This window comes from Peromyscus maniculatus, chromosome 11 (assembly GCF_049852395.1).
Source record: "Peromyscus maniculatus bairdii isolate BWxNUB_F1_BW_parent chromosome 11, HU_Pman_BW_mat_3.1, whole genome shotgun sequence".
Taxonomy (NCBI): Eukaryota; Metazoa; Chordata; class Mammalia; order Rodentia; family Cricetidae; genus Peromyscus; species Peromyscus maniculatus.
The window spans coordinates 21,931,581-21,955,344 of NC_134862.1; the positions used below are offsets into that span (position 1 = coordinate 21,931,581).

General features: G+C 38.4%; 1 protein-coding gene across 3 annotated transcripts in view; it reads left to right on the forward strand.

The window, feature by feature from the left end:
- Positions 1-17,725, forward strand: part of Serpinb7 (serpin family B member 7) — a 50,877-nt gene extending 33,152 nt beyond the window's left edge. For all 3 annotated transcript variants that reach the window (XM_076547207.1, XM_076547206.1, XM_006993696.4), the window contains exons 3-8: positions 517-567; positions 1,119-1,235; positions 9,821-9,938; positions 13,242-13,384; positions 15,495-15,641; positions 17,088-17,725. In XM_076547207.1, the coding sequence (XP_076403322.1) occupies positions 517-567; positions 1,119-1,235; positions 9,821-9,938; positions 13,242-13,384; positions 15,495-15,641; positions 17,088-17,486 (975 nt within the window). In that variant the 3' untranslated portion in view covers positions 17,487-17,725. The remainder of the gene's footprint in view (positions 1-516; positions 568-1,118; positions 1,236-9,820; positions 9,939-13,241; positions 13,385-15,494; positions 15,642-17,087) is intronic.
- Positions 17,726-23,764: the final 6,039 nt, after the last annotated feature.

Genomic DNA, 23,764 nt, shown 5'->3' on the forward strand with positions numbered 1-23,764 from the left:
TGAGAAAGCTGTCTCTTGCAATAATTTCCTTTCCCAATAATCCATGAAACCAGGAATCCAGAACTATTTAAGCCACTGAGGAAGGTCAGCTCTCTAATACTTCAACCCCTTTCGAAATTTCTGCCTCAGATCAAAGCACTGGAGACTAAGACTGCAGCACATGAATTCTGGGCACTTTTAAGACAAAATATGGCAATAATAAAAATAAGTGCAGTGAATGAACATATTTGTAGGAAACAACATCACTGTGCTTTTTACGGAATTAATACAAATCCCTAAGTAAGTCAGTGTGTGGAGCAGGAAGAAAATGTCATAAAGATGAAAGCTAGAAGCCATTTCTCGGTCTCGCCGTTGACATTCATCTGGAGTCAGGAGGAGAGCAGGCTCTCACACACTGGTGAAACTGAAGGGACACCTGAGGAGCATTTTTAGAAATAAGTTTTTATTTCAAAACCTCTTGCTAACTGATCCCTCCACATGTCCTAATTCTGACAATATTTTGTATCATGTTTGCAGGCACTTTACTTTAATACCCCATCAAGACAAGGAGACTCCTCTAACAACCAGGTAAAGAAAAAGCCAATTAGAAATTAAATTAAAGAAAAACCCTCTTTTGAATATGTGTTAGTGCTTTCTATCTCGTTAAAACAAAGAAATCAATTTTAAACTCCCAAATTTCAAATAAAATTATATAAATTATCAAGTATAATTTTGATAATTTAATAATTAAATTATCATTTTTTTGCTTACCAGGTTGTAGTAAAATATTGATGATCAGCCTTTATCTTCTGTCCTTTACAGTTAAGTGACATTGGCAAATTAATGTATTTAATTAATTAATAAATGAATAGAGCCAATTATTAGCTAATTAATTAACTAATATGGATCCTGAGCTAATTGATAGTTTCTTATTGATAACTTTATTGCACTAAATTTTTCAGTTTGATCACAGATGAGGAAGGGTAAAGGCACTGAGATGTGTGAAGTTTTGCTTGCTGCTTCTGTAGCAATATTTTCCCATTCTTACATAGAATAATACACTTGATTTATTTCATGTATAAGTGATATTATGCATCTTTGCAGTATGAGATTAAATTTCTGTCCCTGTTTGATAACAGCCAGGACTGCAGCATCAACTGAAAAGCGTCCTTGCTGACATAAACTCATCTCATAAGGATTATGAACTCAGCATTGCCAATGGACTTTTTGCAGAAAAAGTGTTTGACTTTCATAAGGTGGGTAAAACTGCTTGTCTCAGAAGGTTGCATCCACTCTAGACCTGAATCTTGTTCCATCCACTATATAAATAATGCCTTCTACCTTCCTATGAGACAGGAAAAAAAAGTTATTTTATTTATTTATTTATTTTGCTGCTACTGTGGTCTTCAATATATTACCTTTCGATCTAGTGTACCCACATATTCAGGGTGGCCCAACTGATGGACTTCAGATATAGGGGCCATTGGCAGTAGCACTGATGTTGAGTGGTAACGGGAAGTGCTGTGGGGGAATATGTGGGGGAGTCCATGGACTCAGAGATGAACCACTTGAGACGATGCACAATTCCCAGTGAGTTGTCTCTCCTCACCATTTTTTTTCAGATATGCTCCTCATTTTTCCTTCTAGTTGTTTGTTCTCAATGAGATTGTACAAGAGTTCTTCCCAAGTAGGTGTAGCCAGATGAGGCAACCTTTACAGAGTGGACAGAGGAGAAGCTTAGACTCACCAAGAGTTAGAAATAGGTCAGCTGACTAATATTTCTGCATGACATTGGTAATCAGCACACCATCACAGCATCCTGCCTGCTGAAGGCCAAGAGGTCCAGACTGCACTCTCTAAGCTACTGCACTCATGCCGCTTTGAAACCTTCATTGAGTGACCGCCAGAAGCTGGCCACTTGGTTAGGACTATTAAGCAACCACGCGTCTGTATCTCCCTGGGACGTTATCCCCCTTCTACTTATCCACTCCTCAAACAACCATCCATAAAGCCCTGTTAGTGACATCACCAGGCTAATCAGCTGCATCTTTGCCAACTCTCTGTGTTCCACCCAATCATTACTGTCCCTTCCAATTGTCACCCACTCAAATTCTTTGCCCCTCCCCAGCACCGCTCCCAAATCCTTTGGGATCCTGCCAATGAGGAAGTATTAGGCCACTTTTTGTTTTGCCACCATCTGAAGAGTTTTTTTTTTTTTATGAAGTTTTAAGAGAGACATTCTGTGTGCATCGTATTTAATTTTCCTAGTCTCACACAAATTGCTAACTTATTCCTAAGGGAATGCTAAATCATTAAACGTGGAGTTGGTTTGTCTGCTGTGCTGTTGTATACAGCAGATCCGCATGTTCTTCCTTTTCCTGACACTCATGGAATGAAAAGACACTGCAGTAAGAAGCACAGGAAGCACAGCAGAGGCAAGACTTGGTCAAGAACATGGAAAACGGAGAGAGAACTCTTTTTAATCAAAATGTAATTATGTCACATACCTCCCTCAATTTCCTCCATTTGGCCCCTCCCAGGCCCCTCTCCCTTCAACCCTCTCCCATCTTCCCACTCTCAAGTTGATAGCCTCTTTCTCTTTGGTTATTATAGTCCCACAGGTACACATATACACGTATGTTGTTTGTGTGGATATGGTTTCAGGGCTGACCTCTGTGCATTGGACAACCATAAGGGGAATAATCTGTGGAAGAGGCTCATTTTCCTCCTCTCAGAAACCATTAATTGCTTATAGTTCTTTGTCTAGGGGTGAGACCCTTTAGAATTTCCCCCTTTCCAAGTTAACATACCCATCAACATTGCCATTGTTCTAGTCTTTTTATGTAGTCATTTCTAAAAGAGACTATTTCACAAAATACTTCTTGGTATTTTGGCCCTTACAGTCTTTCCACCCATTCTTTCTAGATGTTCCCTAAGCCATAGATACAGGAGCTGTTACATAGATGTTTCTCTTGGGCCAGGGCTTCCATGGTCTGTTGAGCTCTGTATTAATCCAGTTGTTTCTGTGATGATCTTCATTTGCTGTAAAGAAAAGCTTCTTTGATGATAGCTGGTAGTTGCACTTATTGTGTGTATAAGGATAATGTTTATAATGTAGTTTGGAATTATTTTGATGAGAATTGGCAGTTACACTTATTGTGGGTGTAAGGATAATTTTGGCAATGAAGTTTGGAATTATGCTGTTCTAGCAAAGCGGTGGTAATAGATTCTTTTCTAATGTCCATGAACTCACTAGCCCTGGGAAGCTGGCTGTGTTTTCACTACTGGGCATGATTTCACTCCTGCTGAGGGGTAATTAAGTCTAAGTAGGAAGCTCTTGGCTGCCATCACTTATTGCACCTTTGTTGCTTTGCTGGTCACTAGTTTTGTTCATAGTTGTTGCAGCCTTGTCAGACTGTTTAATTTTTTCCCTTCCTTTAGCAACTTGCATAGTATTTTCTGGACTGACGAAGACTGTAGGAAAGAGGCTTTCCATTCCAATCTAGCTCAAATCATCTGAGTCCTGTGTCCTAAGTTTGGGGTGTCTTCAGCAATAGCAACCCATCCTCAACCCCTGAAAGACAAGCAAAGACTACATCAATAGTTTACATTACTTTAGGAATCACTTGGACTGCTGTGACCAACCATTCAAAAGGCAGTTTCTCATGCCTGGTACTGGGATTTTTGTTAGTTCATAGTTTTTGTGGGGAGCATTGTCAACTCAAGTGACTTAACCACCTTTAATATATAAATATATATTTGCATATATTATACACATATTTTGTATAATTTTAGGTAAATACAAAGTAACATGATTCCTTGAGGCTTTATCAAGCAACTTTGATATTATTTGTCCTCTCAAACATCTATAAACATAGTTGGTTATTCTTACTTTCTCTTTTCTTTTTAATGATGTGGATCTTTCTGGAGCTATGTGCACATGAGTGCATTTGCCCAAGGAGGCCAGAAGAGATCATGGGATCCCTTAGAGCTGTAGTTACAGGGTTATGGTTCACTCAACATGGGTGTTAGGGACTGAACTTGAGTTCTCTGGAAGAGCACCAACAGATAATCTTGAATTCTGAGCCATTGGTCCAGCCCCCACAGTTAGTGATTCTGAAAAATATTTTTGAACTTAAAAATAACGAATTTAATTGTTAGCTCAAAGATAGGTAATTTCTAAATTTTTGTTTTATTAATATTCTTTTTATTGACATTTCAATATGGATAAAATATCTGGTAATAAAAATATAAATTATCTGTATAAAGAATATGCAATTTTAAAATATCAAATCATTACTCTGATTCTTTGCTTTCCTAATTTTTCCTATGTCTTGGGTCAGATTTCTGTAAACAACGTTCCATATTCCCTTGATTATGCTATGATTTGGATATCTTCAGTATTACTGTGGATTGGGACCTTCTATCCGAGTTGATGATCTTCCCTCATGTCTCTATACAGGTTATCAACTTTTTCTCCATGCTGTTTTAGTAATTAAATCACCAAATCATACTTGAAACTCAAGAACATGCAAAGTTATCTCCCTTTTGAAATTTACAATATCAGGTTGCTATCTTCTGATTACAGAAGTCCATGCTTCCTATTCTTTTAACACCTCCATTAATTCTTCAGCTCTTGAAGTATTCAATCATTTGACTTTTCCCCTTTCTCAAATGTATTCATTGTTATAACTCACTCCTTATGGATCTGCTCTTTAACCAATCTTTAAACAATGTCATCTTCTCCAAGCAGTCTTGTAAAACCAGTCACTGCTGCAGACTTCCTCAGTGACTGTGTCAAGGCTACTAAATGATTACTATAGAGGACTTTAAATATACAGTCATTAATACACCAATGGTCACTGCATCACCAGTCTCCAGTCTCAGATAGGCCTTCACTTGTGATCTATTCTGAATAGTTAATACACTTCCTAGAACTTTCCCCTTCCATTTTTTTGAAATAGATACTTTCTTCTGATTTTTCATTCTTTCAGATTGCTTTATATTTGTCTTCTTATATATCATTGTTTTCAATGATCCTTGAAATTGAAGCTGTTGAGGATTCTAATTTTATTGCATTTATTTTCAATCTACTATCTTTATATAGAGAGAAGTGATGTACTCATGTAATTTCTATGTCCCCAATGTAGTCCTTCAAATCTTTGTGTTTTTTCTATAGCTGTGTGATGGATCATCCTTCTTCTCAGTGCCAAGCTCAACTTTACACAGTGTAATCCCTCAAGTGAGCATCATGCTTTATGCTTCTAGATGTTCTCTTCTTCTTTGCTCTCTTGTAATGAGCAATACCAATAGGCATTAGGTCATCTTTGATGCCTCATTTTCCCCACATTCATATTCCATCACTAAATGTGATCTGTTAAGTCTTCTTTCTACTTGTCACCCTATTTTTAAAAAATAGGAGGACAAAAAATGAAACTAAGAAGGGAGAGATTGGGAAGGATATGGGGCTCAGAGGGAGTGGGAGTGATACAACAGGGTAATTAAGTGAACATTGTCACAACATATTGTATATACATGCGAAACTGTAAAAAGAAAATTCAAATCTGAAATAGCTCCAGATGTAACAAACATTTTCCCCCAAATCAAAAGTAAAGAAAGAAATTAAAAATATGTTGAAACAAATGAAAAATACAATACACTAAAGCTTATGGGCTACAAGAAGAAAAATTTAAGAAATAAATTTGTAGCAGTAAATACCTACTTTAAAAAAGGAAAAAAAAAATCAAAACCATGTATAGAAGGAAGTAAACAAGAATAATAGAGCATGTAGAAATTAAATAGACAAAAGAAGAACAATTGCAAACAACCGTGAGCTGAAGATCAGGGAATTTTTTGGTAGTGAAAAGCAACTTTGACAAATGTTTAAGTAGATCAGCGAGAAAAGCAGACCCGATACCAGAATCGAAGAAGACAGTGCACCTGACATCGCAGGAATCCAAACGGTATCGAGACCTTCATGAGCAGTTACATGCCAGAGAGTGGGGTACACTAGGAAAGTGAGAGAGTGCTTGGAAACATACAACTCACAAACGCTGGCTCAAAAGAGCGGGAAACTTGAACAGAATCACAATGAATAATGTTGATTTGAAAGAAAAAGTCTCTTTTCCAAGGAAAGCTCGGGACTCCTGAAGTCACCAGATAATTACAGGACTGTCAATCTTGGTGAAACTCTTCCAAAAAACCTGAAGAGAAAACACTTCAAACTCGTGTTAGAAGGCCGGCGCCGCCGCGCTGCACAACGCCGCCGCCGCGCTGCACAACGACAACGCCGCGCTGCACAAGAACCCTGTTAAAAAACAAAATGAAAGCCCGAGTCCTTTAGAATATGGACTTTAAAATTCTGTTATTAACTATTAGAAAATAAAATTCAGCAGCATATTAAAAGAATCATTTTCCATGGCCCAGGAGGATTTAGATCTGGGATATAAAGATGGTTCAGTACATGGAAACTGATAAATATAATATGTCACATGGATGAGATAAAGGGTTAAAACATATGATCACGTCAATATATGCAGAAAAAGTATTCAAAAAACTAAATGTGCACAGTAAGAATTCTCAGTGAATTATGGAGAGATAGGATGTACATTATTGTCACAAATAAATATACTCAAAGAAAATTGAAAGAATGTTGTCTGAAATCAGTAACAAGATAATGATGGCCACTCTTGTCACTTACATTTAACATATTAAATACAGAAATAAAAGTTATAAAAGATATTCAAATGAGAAAGGAAGCTGAACTGTCCAAAAGGATGGTGTTCTATCATGTCTATATATCAATCTATCTATCTATCTATCTATCTATCTATCTATCTATCTATCTATCTATCTATCTATCTATCATCTATTTATCTATTATCTATCTATCTATGTCTATCTATCTTATCTATCATCAATCAATGTATAATCTATGTATCGTCTATCAATTATCTATCAACTATATATGTAATATCTATTTGTCATCTAGCTATCTATCTCTAAAAGATCCATCAAAATCTATTAGAACTCTTAAACACAATAAGTAAAATTACAGTTTTGAAAGTTAACTTACCAAAAGTAGCATTCCTAAACACTCCCTACAGCTATCTGGAAAAGGAATCCTCAAAGCAGTCCCATTTATAAATAGTTACCAAATGCAACATTTAGGAATAAGTATTATCCTTGATCTCTGCATTAGTATTCCATTTTTGTGAAGAGACACCATGACCAACGCAATTATAGTGAGAAAACATTTAATTGGGGGCTTGATTACAGTTTCAGGGGTTTCAGCTTCAGAGTTCTAGTCTACTGTCATCATGACAGGGAGCATGGCGGTGTGCAGGCAGACGTGGTGCTGGAGAAGGAGCTGGGAGCTCCACATCCAGATCCACAGGAAGCAGGAAGAGATAGTCACTGTGCCTGCCTTGGGCTTCTAGAACCTCAAAGCCCACCCTAGCAACCACACTTCCTCAACAAGGCCACACCTCCTAATCCTTCCCAAGTTGTGCCACGTCCTAATGACTAAGCATGCAAACATATGTGCCTCTGGGTGCTATTCTTATTCAAACTACCACAGTCTGTATATGGAAAACTATAAAACCTTAATAAAGGAAATAGAAAATAAAAGAAAGTTTATGATCAGATTCTCTTAATTTTTTTTGGATAATAAGAAGTGTGAGAATTCTGTTGTCTCTGGAAAGAATGTGACAGAGGAGTTGGGAAAGACAAGGAGAAAATATGTGAATGTCATTCTAGTGAGTTCTTCAGCCAGGGTTCTCTAGAGAATAGAAACAACAGTCTACAGAGAGATTTGCTATAAGGACTTGACTCAGTTGACTTTGGAGGCAGAGAAGTCCTAAAAGCTATAACTGGCGAGTCAGATGGCCTAGAGGCCCTAGGTAAAAAGCTGTCAGTGTCCAGACTCAAGAAAAGCCCATGTTTTAGTTGTTGACCGAAGGTCAAATTGTCATCATCCCAGTTGCAGCAGGCAAGCTGCATGATCCCCTCTCACGTTGCTCCTACTTGTGCTTTCACTGATGGGAGCTGGTTGGAGGAGGCCGCCTGCAATGGGGCACACATCTTCTGTCATCCGTCTGATGCTTCAATTCCACACACCCTCCCAGAAATGCGCTAAGTAAAATTTGTCATGTTGACACATGAAGTCAACCACCACCGAAAAGGTTAGTGATAGGAAGTTTCTCCTGGGAAACAGATGGGATACTTCTGTTTCCAAGACAAAGGAAATAATCTGGAATGATTTGTGTCACAGACAAATATAACACCATTAGCTCACAATGATAGATGTAGAAGAGTTTGGGACCTGGACAAAAAGATTAATTTGTTTGGACAACTAATATTTCCTTTTTAAAATGCAGTACTCTTGAAAAGAGATTGGTACAACATGTTAATTGAACTTAAAGAAAAATGTATAAACACACAACAGCCTGTAATGCTCCCAGGGCTGCCTGGAAGTGGTAGACTACGGTAGTGTCTATGTAGTTCTCCAGCCCTGCCCCTCTTAGCCTTTTTTTTGAAGGCTTATGTTTATGATATTAACTTCTCTGAATGTGGATGGAGTTTTAAAACTAATCTTTGTAATTAGTATCTGTGAGTGGATAGGTAGAAGGGTAGATGAATGGATGGATAGGCAGATGGAAGTTAAATAATAAATAAAGAGTCTGATCCATAAGCAGATATTCTCATCCTGTAGATAGACAAGAGATTGCTAGTCAATCCTTACCATTAGTGCAGAAAGTTCCATAAAATTTGCTGAGATAATAACTAGTAAATGTAGATCAATATAAGTTGTATTGAATATTTTTCTAACAAATACAAAAATTTTTGTTCCAAAAAATTATGTATGTGTTTGCTATATTTCTATAATACTGGTAAATTGGGTAACTATTTTCTTTTTATTAAAAATAAGTACTTTTGAACACTGATTAGGTAGAAGTAAGTGTGTTTTGTGCTAGGAAATGTAATAAACAAAGCATGTGTGGTCTCAGCTTCACAGGATTTGGTGTCTTATGGAGGAATTAGAATATCTCAAATGCAAGCAAAATGTATTATGATATCTGTGATTACATTTGAATAGATAGTGGTGCTTATAACCAGGATTTGGTAATTATATGTTAAATATATGTATGAAATTATCATAATGTCCTCCCTACAGGTGTATTTTTAAAATTAATTCTTCATTTCCACTGCCTCCAAAGTGAGAAAATATGACCCGAGTTATAGCAACAGGCTATAGTGAACTTGAGGTTGAATATTGATTTTACCTTGTCTGGATTGGGTTAGGAGATGATGGTTAAAGCTTACTGCCTTGGCTTTAGCCCTGCCTTCTCATCACTAGTATTTCAGTGTCCCATTATCTCCCTTCCAGCTAAAAGCCTTTCAAGGCCACTTATCATACATAAGCGAAGGCCCTGAACTCTGAACAGAGCCGGAAAGGTTTACACCTCATTTTCCTAGTTTCTGTTTTTTTCCCCTCTTCACAGTATGTGCTCTTGTCACCCTAGATCCTTTTAATCCCTCTAGAGTATCATCTGTGCACCTGCCTGATTTCAAAGCTTAGGTATTCAGACCCTCATTTGCCTTTAAAATGAAAAATGAAAGTGAAGGCGTTGTTATGAGCCGCAGGAGGGACCTGGGAAGGATGTCTCTCAAGGAGAGACAGTAAGTAATGCTTGGAACACCAGTGGGACAGTTGCTGACAATAAGGAACATTAGAGTGGAAGAGGCATTGTTCAAAGGTTTGGAATTAATTGAAATAATACATTTATTTTGTACTTGGTTGTGCTATTTACAAATACAAAATCTATATTCTTATTTGCAGAATTATATTGACTGTGCTGAAAAGTTATACAATGCCAAAGTAGACAGAGTTGACTTCACAAATGATATAGAAGAAACCAGATATAAAATTAATAAATGGATTGAAAATGAGACACATGGCAAGTAAAATATTTTATTTTCTACACTTTTTGTCAGTTGTATGTAAATATTAAGATCAGTGTACTTGAAAGATGGGAATTTTTATGCATATAAAATATAGTCCTTCCTAATCCAAAGCAATTATTGCTATTATTTAAGACTATTTGCTTGGTTGATTTAAATATTTTTAAAATACTCTTTAGCAAGATAACATATTTGGCAAAGGTAGTACCTTCACAGAACTGCAACTCTTTATGCTACTTTTAACAACTAAAATCTGAATTCTCAACAATGTTCTCCTCTAACACAAAACAAACATAGGAATCCATTCATCTTTTGTGTTGCTAATCAACTGATTCCAAAGCTAATATTGCCCATTACCTAGTGCTGGGTTCTGATTTGTACTGTGAATATTATTTATGTAATTGTGTTTTGCTCTACCTCAGAACTATGAGCCATGTGACTCACACTCCATTTAGCAGCATACAAGTACTCCTTGGAAGAAGAAAATGATTTCTCCATTTCCTTTGCTCATTCACCATTACATTATTACCATGTCTTTGCTCACTACCCATCACAAGCCTCAAATGTACCACTTTTTAATACTTATCACTCAAAAGAAATGACATAACTTGGTTTTTAAAATAACAGAGTGGCATTCTGTACAACAATATTCAAGAACATTTGATTGCCCCCTCCCATGTGCAACACTTACAGAGTTCTCATCCTTCTTTTGACATGCAAATATGTGCATCCAGTGCATAAACTATACTTATGATCTAAGAAGACCATGATCAGTACTTCAAATTGTCTCCATTATTCCAGGTATTATTTCCCACTTCCTTTATGCGATGCAATAGTCACACTTTATAATGACAAGTTGGATCATTTATCACTATGTCCTTCCTTTTACATTGAAACCCAATTAACGATTCTCTATCATATTCAGGATAATCCAAAAGTCTTACAAAGAATCAAACTTTCTCATATTCTGGGTCTTGCTTCACACCTCTCCAATCTCAATCTTGATATACTCTAATGGGGCACATTTCTTTATATGTATTTTTCTTTTCCACATTCCTAGATTTTTGAATAGTCTCTGCTTTGTGGGCTATCTTTCTGCTCCCTAAATTCTTGCAGCTTAAGCAGCTAACTCTATTCAATTTTTCCTAATCTGTGTTCTTTTAGCACACCATACTTCTACATTGTTGCAACACTGTATACCAGAGTGGCTTTCTTGGTTCTTGACGCTATTGTGCTATAGTTGTAGAAGATTGTGGTGATATATCGTGTACCCTAATAAACTTGCCTGGAGATGAGGAAACAGAACAAGCCACTAGATTAAACATAGAAGCCAGGCAGTGGGGGCACACACCTTTAATCCTAGCACTTGGGAGACTGAGATCTGTCTAGATCTCTGTGAGTTCAAAGCCACCCTGGACTACCTGAGATTGACTCAGTCTAGGAGAGAAACAGAATCAGGCAATGGTGGCACACACCTTTCTTTCTAATACTTGGGGGTCACATGCCTTTAATCCTAGTACGAGGAAAGTTGGGACAGGAAATGATATGGGTGGGCAGAGAAAGGTATATAAGGTGTGAGGAGACAGAAATTTGGCTGAGGAAAGCTGTTCAGGCTGAGGAGTCCTAGAGGTAAGAGGTGGCTTGTTCCTTTTTCTCTCTGATCTTTCAGCATCTACCCCAATATCTGGTTTCAGGGTTTTTTTTTTTAATTAAAGGGCCATTTAGCAATTTGAGTTACAGAAGATCATTTAATATTACCTCCATATAATGTGGCTAGCCAGCTAAGTGATTTAACTCCTGTTGAAATAGCAATAATTGTTGTGGCTGGTGTAAGCAGAATTGGGTGTTTACATCTAAATCCACAGTGAATATGTGGTAATCTCGGGCAATGAATCCTAGAAAGCCAACAGATATTATAGCTAATATTATGACTATATAGACAAAGAATTCTTTTTACGGGGGAGGTCCAAGATGGCATAGACTACAGCTTTCATTGCTACAATTTAAGCATCTAGAATAAAGGATATAACTAACAAAAGTCTCATTAACGTGAATTGGGAGGAATCAACCTTTTTAATGAAATGGAATTAATTCTACTTGGAGCAACACAGTTTCAGAGGGGTCCAGTCAATGCCACACAGTGGCCCCGGGAAGCCAGGTAGGAGTCATGTTGTCATTGCTTTTTGTTTCTTCAGTGATATTCCCATTTATTTTTACTTTCAGAAATATATTTTTATCTCTCACACATGACTGGGTCCAATTTTGTGTTTAAAACTATGTCATAAATAGATAAATTGATTTATTGGTCTAAGTAAAGTGACTAAGTACCTTAATCTTAAGATCTCCATATATGTTGGTCTTATCACTTTTGCTGATCAACAATTGATTGATTGATAATAATAATTGATTATTTCTGGGAAACACTGAGTTGTTTCCATTCATCACATAGTTGTGACATCTGATGCTATCAGGAGTTTAAAATGATAAATCATCATTTCCAGTGCAACTGCAGCTGATAGTGTTTCTGGGAAGTCCATCCATCAAGACTTGCCTGTCATTGTAGGCCAATGAGTACTGCTCTGGCTGTCAGGGTTTCACTCTTCTGAGAACCATATTTTTGAAATCTCATTGTGATTTTTGGAATCACTTGAAAGTTTTTCTGTAAGCAGTGCTGAGAACAGGGGCCCTCTTCAGGTTTCCCTTTTCTTGTGAGGTCTTTTACCACATCAAAAAGTAGGTTCTTATAAGTTTATTACAAGGAACTTTTCAAACTTTCTTCTCATCTGGTGTTTGTGTGGCCATATTCTTTCAGTATAGTTATCAGTCATGTTTTCTGATATCCAAGTTTCTATTTTGCTCTGGAAATGCAATTCCCTGGACTTGGCTTGAGTTTCTTCTGTAAGGCTTGATTTCTTCATTGCAGGATTGTCCATTTCACAGCTGTATGAGGCTGAGTCCACAGCGCTGTGGTCTCCAGGGCCACAGTGATGACTGCAGTTGCTTTCTTGTTAAGTAACTGTATTGATAATCTAATGTCTTTGTGCTTCAGTTCCCTTACCAGGAAACTGAAACAACAGCAGCACAGATTTCATAAAGACTTTGTGAGGGTTAAACAAATACTGTCCTTGAAGGGTTCAGAAAACACCAGGCATATTCCTTACTAAGATGTTAGTACTAATTTCATAATTAGATGTATAATAATGATCTAGGAAAAAATCATATCGATTAACCAGTGTGAGCATATTTAAAAATTGTTTCAGTATAGATGAGCATTATTCCCTTCAACTTATTCTCAAAAGGAAAAATCAAGAAGGTGTTAAGTGGAAGCAGCCTCAGCTCATCGGCTGTCATGGTGCTGGTGAATGCTGTTTACTTCAAAGGCAAATGGAAATCCGCCTTCACCAAGAGTGAGACCCTCAACTGCCATTTCAGGTCTCCCACGGTATGTACATATTGTTAAGGGATTTCCCCCTAATCATATTGTCCAGTGTGGTAAGATCCATCTCTTGCTTTATAGAAGTGGCATTATTGTCTTGGACAAGTCTAAATGTTGTTAAACTCCCCACAACTTGAAGTGATTAAGTTGGATAATATCTAAATTTCATTTTAATCACTTATTATTTTATGTTAAATGCAGAGAAACATTGGACAAGTCTAAATGTTGTTAAACTCCCCACAACTTGAAGTGATTAAGTTGGATAATATCTAAATTTCATTTTAATCACTTATTATTTTATGTTAAATGCAGAGTAGATTTAAATTTAAGCCTTAGTTTTATTTGTTACATATAACAAAAACAGACTGAAATTATCCTTATACATGAAGAATCTTAGTACTGATCATCATCAGCAGTGTCTTGCCTTTGGTACCTACAGGGCAATCCCTATGTGAAGTCAAAGCTGATGGAGAAAGCTCCTGGTTTAAGTGTCTCTGTGAGGCAGAAAGAGATGAGTACAGAAACACTCTGGAAATTGTGCTTGGACAACAAGAAAATACAATAAATCATAGTAAAACACAACTTGGACTTGGACTCTCTTGTACTTTCAGTACAAAACATATTCCAGAGGTTTTGTTAGTGCTTCCATGGCTGAGGTGGTCAGGATTCTGAAGTGAAATTTTGTCCTGTATTTCTTCCATCCACTTTTCACCTCACAGATTGTATGGGTTGCCTCCCTTTTAATAATAAGGACACAGTAAGCAGCATTCCTGCCTACTGGATTGTCTTTGGAGTCTATTTAAAGAATGTATTACCATATAACAGCCTCTTTTTAAGAAGCTTTCCTGCTGGTCCATATACTCTTGTGTCAGCTTTATAATAGGGTATGCTCTGCAGTCTTGATTGCCGATGTCACAGTTGATGCTGATAGTTTAAAAGTTAGTTAAAGAAGAGGGATTTTTAAAAAGGAAAGGGACAGGGGTCATGTGGATCTTTTAATTTTTTTTAACACACAGAGACTCTGCTTGCCATGAGACTCTGCTTGCCATGTGATTAGACTAAGGGTGTGTGCCACCACCACCTGACTTCTGTTTATGGCTTGCTATGACCTCTTATCTCCAGGCAAACTTTATTTATTAACATACAAATAAAATATCACATTTCAGCACAAATAAAATATCATCACAAGGAATACTAGAATAAAAAACAACCCAAAAGTTAGTGAAATACCTGTAAGATAAATGACTCTTTTGCTGTGTCCATACAGAAACAGCATTCTGTGGCTGAGCCTTCCTAGTTCCTACTTGGAACAAGCCCACTCTGACTTCTTTGTATGGGTACACATGTTATTTGTTTCTCCCTGTGTGCTCTTTCTGAAGCACAAAAGCACAAACTTGAAGGAGAAATCTTTGGTTCAAGGACACAGAACTAACTGTCCCCCCATGTGGAAATTTTGCCCTAAAAAAGAATATTACAGAAATGTTGCCAATTTTGTCTGTTTTAATATCAAAAGGAAAAAGAACTTGTTATACTTGTGTGGTATTTCTAAATCTATGAATGGTATCTTCAAGATAAGAATTAAAATGTTCCTTAAGTTAATGAGGTATAATCTACCACTTTACAGGAATTTTAAATTTTTCTAAGACATCATTCTGAAATTACATGATTTTGATAGGTCTAGTCTGTATTTTGCTTCTGATGTGAGGATAAAGCTAAGAAATTCACTCTTCATTTATAGAAATTTCATAATCACTCATTATTTACTAGAGACATTTCAGCTAAAACACGAAGTACAAGGCAATTTTCTGCCTAGTAGCTATATTAACCCACAGAATCCTCCACTACCCAGTGCAGTGTGGGGGGGGCTGTTGAGATTTCTATCATATAGATGAAGATCTGGAAGTAGAAATGTGAGGTACCTTGCCCAAAGTTACCTAGCAGAAATGTTTCAACTAAAGGACTAACTCAAAGTCTCAACCTTTATAATTAACCAACACTTGCAACATATCAGAAAAATCTCGAAGGTATATTGACCAAACCCATATTTTTATGTGTACTTGGCCAATGAGTGTGATGATATGGGATTGTAAACACCTCTTTGTGATCTGACTTCCAGTGTCCTGACAAAGCAGTTGCTATGATGCATCAAGAACGGAGGTTCAACTTGTCTACAATTCAGGACCCACCCATGCAGGTTCTTGAGCTCCAATATCATGGTGGCATAAGCATGTACATCATGCTGCCCAAGAATGACCTGTCCCAGGTAAGCTACCATTGTCCTTTTCCTACAGGGAATATTATAAACAGAATACTCTTGGTTATTTTATTTTCGTGTGTGTGTGTGTGTGTGTGTGTGTGTGTGTGTGTGTGCATGTATGTATGCATGTGTGTTACATTGTGAGGAAGTTGACACTACAGAAGGCTAAATCAAGGAGAAAAACTTAAATTCAGAATAAGAAGTTATAGATCATTTACGAACTAGATTATTTAAACACAGAAATTTTCAGTGAACTAAATTGGACTATGTAAATTCAGGTCTTTTATAAAAAATATAAGTTTGATGCATTTGAAAATTATTTAGAATCTAGGGCATCTGAATTTAAGAGGTATCCATATGTAGAATTTGTACTATTTATGAAAAATCCTTCCCATTATAAAGCAGGCCAGTTTGTTTGTGAACCTTTTGAAGCGGCCAGGATGTTGGAGAGAAGTGCTTACTCCAGGTGTACAGTCGAGTCTGCTCACTTTGCACCAAGGGGCAGCTCCCATTATCCTCTGAGATTAAGAGGAAGGGAGAGATCTTCATCCCATTCCCTAGAGCTGGGATCCTGGGTCTCTTGCCTTAGGCCACCTAGGTTTGCTTATTATTTTATTTTTAAATTTTATTTTATGTCTGTGGATGTTTTGCCTGCGTGCATGTCTATGCACCAAATGCAGGCCTGTTGTCCTTGGAGCACGAAGGAAGGCATCAGATTCCCTGCTCTGGAGTTAGAGATGGCTGTAAGCCACATGTGGGTGCTGAGCATTAAACTGCTGAGTCAACTATCCACCCTCCACTGGTTTATTTTTTAAGCTATTCAAACATTTATACTTTGTGTCTTTCATGATAGGAAATTGCTAAGCTCTGTTTTCCTCTGATGAGCCCTCATTTCCATATTCTTTTTTATGTCTACTCCTATTTTATTACAGTAACTTTAAAATACTTCACAGAAATATTAACTCTAATTCTATTTTTAAAAGATTTTTCTTTTTATAAATTTTAATTATTTTTGAAACTTTTGAGAGTATAGTATAATTACAGCATTTCCCCTTTCCTTTTCCTTCCACTAACCCCCCTCCCATCCCTGCACATACCCCTCTTGGTTCTGTTTTGCCCCCCATTATTCTACATTGCCTCTGTTTTTTCCATTGTGGGCTGAGATCAGACATGTCATCACACATAAATCACATACCACACATCACACGTAAGTCATGGTTTGTCATGGCACAATGAGTTAAACAGGCAACTTATTTAAAAGTACTTGAACTATTCTGTTTTTAAACTATTCTTTTCAATCATTTTCTCTTTGAGATTCTTTCCATATCTAATTCATGTACTTAAATACAAAAACCCAGAAGGGTGTCATTAAAGAAAACCCTGTGTTACTGTAGTTCCTATTTCATCCTTTTTCTAACAATATGTTTCGAAACTTTTAAAAAATTTCTACAGATTGAAAGCAAGCTGAGCTTTCGGAATCTAATGAGCTGGACCAATAGGAGGAAAATGAAATCTCAGTATGTGGAGGTGTTTCTTCCTCAGTTCAAGATAGAGAAGAATTATGAAATGAGGCGCCATTTGAAATCCCTCGGGTTGGAAGATATCTTTGATGAGTCCAGAGCAGATCTCTCTGGAATTGCTTCTGGAGGCCGTCTCTACGTATCAAAGCTGATGCACAAGTCATTCATAGAGGTCACAGAGGAGGGCACCGAAGCCACTGCTGCCACAGAAAATAACATTGTTGAAAAGCAGCTCCCTGAATCCACAGTGTTCAGAGCTGACCATCCCTTTCTATTTGTCATCAGGAAGAATGGTATCATCTTATTTATGGGTAAAGTCTCTTGCCCTTGAAAATCCCATTGGGTTCCCATAGAGTAGCAGGGGTCAAATAACATCTTCAGTGGATAGAATTTTAATTGGAAGTGCATGGCTTTATTTTATTTTGTTTCAGTTTATCGATGCTCAGCAAATGATAGTGGTAATTTGACCCTTTTCAAATACCTGGTTAATAGTCTCAACCCCTGCTTTCATCACTTCTACTTCTGTTTACTTCCCTCTGTCTAATTCCATTGGCTTTCTACCCACAATCTCCACTACCATTATTTCCAAAGGCACATCTGAAAACATAGGTTCTGCTCCACTAGCAAGGAGAATGCAGAAGCTACCTGGAGGGTCTTCTGTTTAAATGCTTCAGGTGTCAGAGATATCCCTGCTTCATGATACAGTGATCTGAGAAGTAAGCCCATTTGTTTCCTAGAAATCAGTATAAAGGATAACTTGTCCTTGCTGAATAAAAGACACTGGAATTTGCTTTATTACACTTGACTTCTAATCACTGTATAATTTAGAGTTTCAAAAATGCAGAATTGAGATTGATAAGCAACCAAAATGTTTCCTTAATGACCTTACATTTATAGCCTTTGGTTTTCCTTGATGTGATTTAATATATGTACATAGTTTTCAAATATTAAATACTTTTTAAATGTTGGCTGTTGTTATTTACAGCGTATTATTTCATATGCTTTCAAGTTTATGATTTTTTCCATATTTATCATAATAAAGATGTACAACACCGACACAGTGTGACTGTTCTACTCTGAACAATTTTGAGTCTTTCAGCTCTTTATTTTCTAGACCATGGAAGGAAGCAGTGAAAGAAAAAGATGCTTTTGCAACACAAGATTAATTTGACTCAATGTTGTTTATTTATGACACATAATATTACTTTTACACACACACTAATGAGATAATTGTATTAGAATTTAAAGTTATAAGTGAGAGACACAGATAAATCCAAGTAGGCTACCTATGCTTTCGCTCCTCTCTCCCTCCATCCCATTCTGGTCACCTTGGTCAGTTGGCTCCTTTGTATAGAGACTTCCCTGTGCCCAACCCTCCTTGTTACCAAAAACGCTGTAGCCACCTCAAGAGGGTGGTACAGATCTTGGTAGTCTACCCTTACTGTTCCTCCTTTCCTCCTTCATCCCAGTTGTCCCAGACCCAGCTGCTTGTTGGGACAGGCCCCTTCCCTGAGGCTCTCTCTCTCTTCCTTAGGATATTGCTTGACTCCAATCCCACTTACTACCAGGGACTCTGTAGCCACCACACATGGCACAGACCCAAGTAGGCTACTTTCACTTTATTCTCCTTGTTCTCCACTTCAATTGTCTGTGCCAAATCCAACCTCCAGTCTTTGCCTAGGTCTTACAACCCTGCCCACATCCAGTCTTGTAAGTTTACTGAGCTCTAGCTCCCTTGAAACCTTTTCAATCTCTATAGCTAGCCTGAATCGAATACTCTGTGTACCATCCCAGTATGATCAGTCTTACTCAAGCCCTTCCCAACACCCAGGGTTTCCCCCATCTACTATCCTGTAGGTCAGCTCAATCAGGTGAGTCCCTCAGACCCTAGCCTACCTGTAACATATCCAGCCTCCAGATATAGCCCAGGTTATACACCTGTGCACAGATCCAGCTTGGTGAGTCCCTGGAAACTTAACATCCTGCACCATGTACCACTCTCAAGCCTTGTCTTAGCTACATAGCCTGAATGGCTTTCTAGAAAGATACAGAAAAATCCACAAGAAAACTTCTAGAAGTGACCAGCAAATCAGCAAATTGGAAGAACACAAAATCAACTTTAAAAATTAGTAGCCTTTCTATCTACCAAAAATTAACATGTTGAGAAAGAGATCATAGGAACACTCCCATTTACAATAATGCATATACATGCATGCACACATGTGCACACATGAATATCCCTAACAAAAGAGTGAAAAATATCTATGATAAAAACATTAAATTTTTGAAGAAAATAGATAAAAGAAGACATTAAAATGGAAAAAATCCTCATGTTCATTCATGTTTCAGTAGAATTAATTGTGCCCAAATGGCACTACTACCAAAATTTATATACAGATTAAATGCAATTCCAATTTTTAAATCTCCATAATATTCTTCACATAAATAGAAAAAAATCATAAAATTCATATGGAACCACAAAAGACCGAGTACAGCCAAAGCAATCTCTAAGCTACCAGAACAATGTTGAAGGGATTACCATTCTAGATTTCAAGATATATTACAGAGCTATAGCAATAAAAACAGCATGGTATTGGCATAACAGCATGGTATTGGCGTAAAGCAGACATGTAGACCAATGTAACAGAATTGAAGACCCAAACATCAGTGCACATAACTTAAGCCATTTAATATTTGACAAAGCTGCTAAATACATACATTGGAAAAACGGCATCTTGATTAATGGTACTAGGAACACTGGAAGTCCACACATAGAAGAATGTAATTAGATGAATATCTATCATCCTGTACAAAAATCAACTCCAAATGGATCAAAGACCTCAATGTAAACCTGAAACACTGAAACTGCTGGAAGAAAATGGGCTGCACCCTACATGAAAGAGGTATGGAAAAGGACTTCCTGAAAAGGACCACTTTCTCTCAGGATCTAACTCCAACAATTGAAAAGTGGGACCTCATAATACCAAAAAGCTTTTGAACAGATGAGAAAGTAATCAATTGAGTGAAGAGGAAGCCTACAGAGTGGAAAAGAATCTTTTTCAGCTATACATCTCATAGACGCCTGGCATCTAGAGTATGTAAAGAAATCAAAAAATAAACAGTTAAGAAAACAAAATGACCCAAATAAAAATGGGCTATGAATCTGAATAGAATTATCAAAAGAAGAATTAAAAGTAGCTAAGAAATGTCTCAAAACATGGTCCAAAAACAGTGGCCCTCGTGGGATCATCAATGTTCATCGCTGAATGCTATAAACAAATCTTGGGCTCAGTGGTAACAAAGGTATAGCTGTTGAGTTCTGCTCTCTCTGTTGGCTTTCATGCTTATAGGAGCAGCATCTGAGTGGCTCACCACTGTATCCCACATCTCTAGAGTGATATGCACTGGGACCATCTGAGCATGGCTCACCACTGGATCCCACACTGCTAGAATGACAAGGCACTAGAAAACACTTAATATGCATTTACAAGGAAATAGTTGTCAGTCCTGGGGATATATATAGGAAGATAGGGCCTATGAGGCCAAGAGATGAGCCAACCTGGAGTCTGCCTGAGGGTCTAGCAACAGGCACTGTCAGAGGTTCTGATTGTGTCTAGCCAATGAGGGGCAATTATGTAATGTCACAGGATCTGGATGCAGCCTGGGTGCTTGGAGGAGGGTATATAAGGCTCTCCCCATTGCTTAATGAATGAGTCTGCTGTTTGCCTTTTTCTTGACCCCTGGTGTCTGTGCCATTGACATTGCGCCACACCTTCTCACCCCCTTCCCTGAGAGAGCCATTAGGACACAGCAACATCTGGGTGAACTGAACAGATTCTGGGTCATCTCCCTCACCTCACATGTACTGGACAGCACCTCCAAGATGGTGTGTTTTGGTGAGAAGACTCCTCAATGTTGTGTTTTCAGGCCTTTCAGCAGGTAAGTGTTGGGACCCCCATTTCTTTCCTTCTTTTGTGTTGTCTCTCATGCTTGTCTGCCTGTCCAGTTAGGAAGGCACATTTTTATGTTTTGGTTCACCTGGTGCCTTCACATAAGGGCTGACCCCCATCCCCACCCCCAGGAGGCAGAAGCAAGGTTCAGCTCCTGAATGCTGGCCCTCTTCTGGAGACACCATGTGGGCATAACGGCTGTGGCATAAGAAAGCATGGAAGTCCCCCATTAAGCCTAAAACACAAAGGTCCAACACAATTTTCCATCTTCTCTCTGACTATTGCTCACCTGATGTCTCCCTCTGCAAAATGAGTATCCTCTCCATCACCTCCACCACTTCCACGTCTGATCTCTCTATGATATCCAACTATGAGATGGCAGACAGTCCAGGCCCCACAAAACCTCCCGAGGAGAGCACGGCCACAGTTAAGACCATGTGTGCCATTCCCAGTCAGACCCATTCCCACAGTAGGAGGCTACACCTCTGCTGTGGTACCCTTGGAGTGAAGTCTAATGAGTCAGTCCCAGATTTACCTCACTTCAAACAAGTCCTCACTCAATGGGCAATGTAACTACAGACTTATTTTGATTGGTATGGTCTGTTCAAAGCTGTGATGGAGCCATTTGCCTTTCTTAGTTGGAAATTGGCTTACAATGAGGAAGCAGAAGCTTAAGTGTTGCTGGGTCCCTCCTCCTAGCAATTAGGCTGCGTCCTGATTTGGTGACGTTGCCTGGTCATCCCTCATTGGCTGGGCATGAACAGGAGCTCTGATAGCAATCTGGTGACATTGAGTAGTCACCCTTCATTAGCTGGGCATCATCAGGACAGTGTCTGTTGCTAGGTCCTCAGACAGATTCCGCATGATTGGGAACTCTGACAGCACCGGTTACTCAGCCCCTCAGGCAGATGCCAGGTTGGCTCATAAGGAAGTACATTATGTGAATACCTTGGCTACTGGTTTCAGCCAATTTCCTCAACTCTATGGGCCTGTGCTACTATGAGCAAACCTCTTAATTAACATTCCAGTGACCCTTAACATGCTAGCTGGATGAGGTGACTTTGTCCATCCCATCCATCAAGCACAGATTGACCAAAAAGCTTACTACCAGCAGGTTTCTGACCTGGCCTTCAAAGCTCTTAAGGCTCTAAAGAGTCCTGTGGGACTCTTTAGCTTACTTCTGCAATCTTATTCAACAGCCAGGGCAACTTTTTACTGATTTTCTGGCATGTGTAAATGAGGCAGTGGAGCAGAGAGTAGGCCCAGGCCCTACTAGGAAAATGTTGATCAACAATTGGTTTTGGAAGGGCTTAATGCCCCCACCCACAATGTGGTTGCAGCAGTCCACAATGAGGACATTTACAAGTGAGTACTGGCCACAAGAGTTCTTAACTCCCATAAGGGTATTCCATCACTGCCCTTACCACTTCCCTGGATGCCTTCTTTGGAGACCAGCAGCATAACAACACACCCAAAGGCCCGCAAATAGACAGATCTTGCTGGGGATGTGGCAAACCAAGCCATTTACAGCATGACAGCCCCCAGACAAAGCCTAGGACCTGATGCCTCAGATTCAATAAGGTATTTCACTGGGCAAAGGATTGCAGATCACAGCCTGCTGAAGCACCAACCCCTTTAAACTCCAGGTGGGGCACTCCTCAGGCCTTCCAGTAAGAAGAGGCTCTGGTAATCCAAAAATCTATTGGACAATGCTCATTTTCCCTCACTCCCCAATGCGGACCATATATCTTGATGGACAAGCTGTCAATCCTAAAGAAATTAGTTACAGAACAGCTAAGGATGGAACATATAGACCTGACCATAATTAATATAATATATATTATATACCCCCGTATTTATTATTCTCAAGAGATTGGGATGCAACCTACTGCCTCCTACAAGATCTTCATGCTATTAATGATCAAATGGAAAAAATGGGCTCCACACAACCAGATCTCCCCCACCCTAGTGCTATTCCTCCATCTTATTATATTTTAGTTTTAGATATTAAGGATTGCCTCTTTCAAATTTCCCTGTCACCACAGGATCAAGACCGCTTTGCCTTTACAGAATGGGAACCTAATATGCATAAGATAGCCAAGAGGTATCAATGGACAATTTTATTCCAAGGAATGAAGAATAGCCCCACAATCTTCCAGTTATATGTTTCTCAGGCCATGATAAATATCCCCAAGGATGTCCTTTTAATCCATTACATAAATGATATCCTTCTGGCACATCCAGATGCCAAAGGGCTGCTGAAGGAGTGTTAAAAGATCTTGAGTCATTACATCTGATGGCGGTGTCAGATAAGGTTGAAATGATACCCTCCCCTTGCCTTTTTGGCAAGCAGACATTGCTAAGCAGGTCTGCCCCTTTCCTTTAAATTGGAAATGAAGGAATTATACACACTCTCAGAATTACAACAGTTATGTGGCAGGGTTAATTAACTTAAACCCTTTGTGCCCATCCCTGACCGAGAGATGAGACACCTCTTTTAATTGTTGGAGGGCTCCATCTGTCCTTCCACTAAGGTTAGGCTTACCTAAGAAGCTAAAGATTTTCTGCAAAAGGGTTTGGCCATTTTAACCACTGCCAGCCTGCAATGCCATCATCCCCAAAGGCCCTTATTGGCAAGTGTTCTCTGGACAGCCAGGGG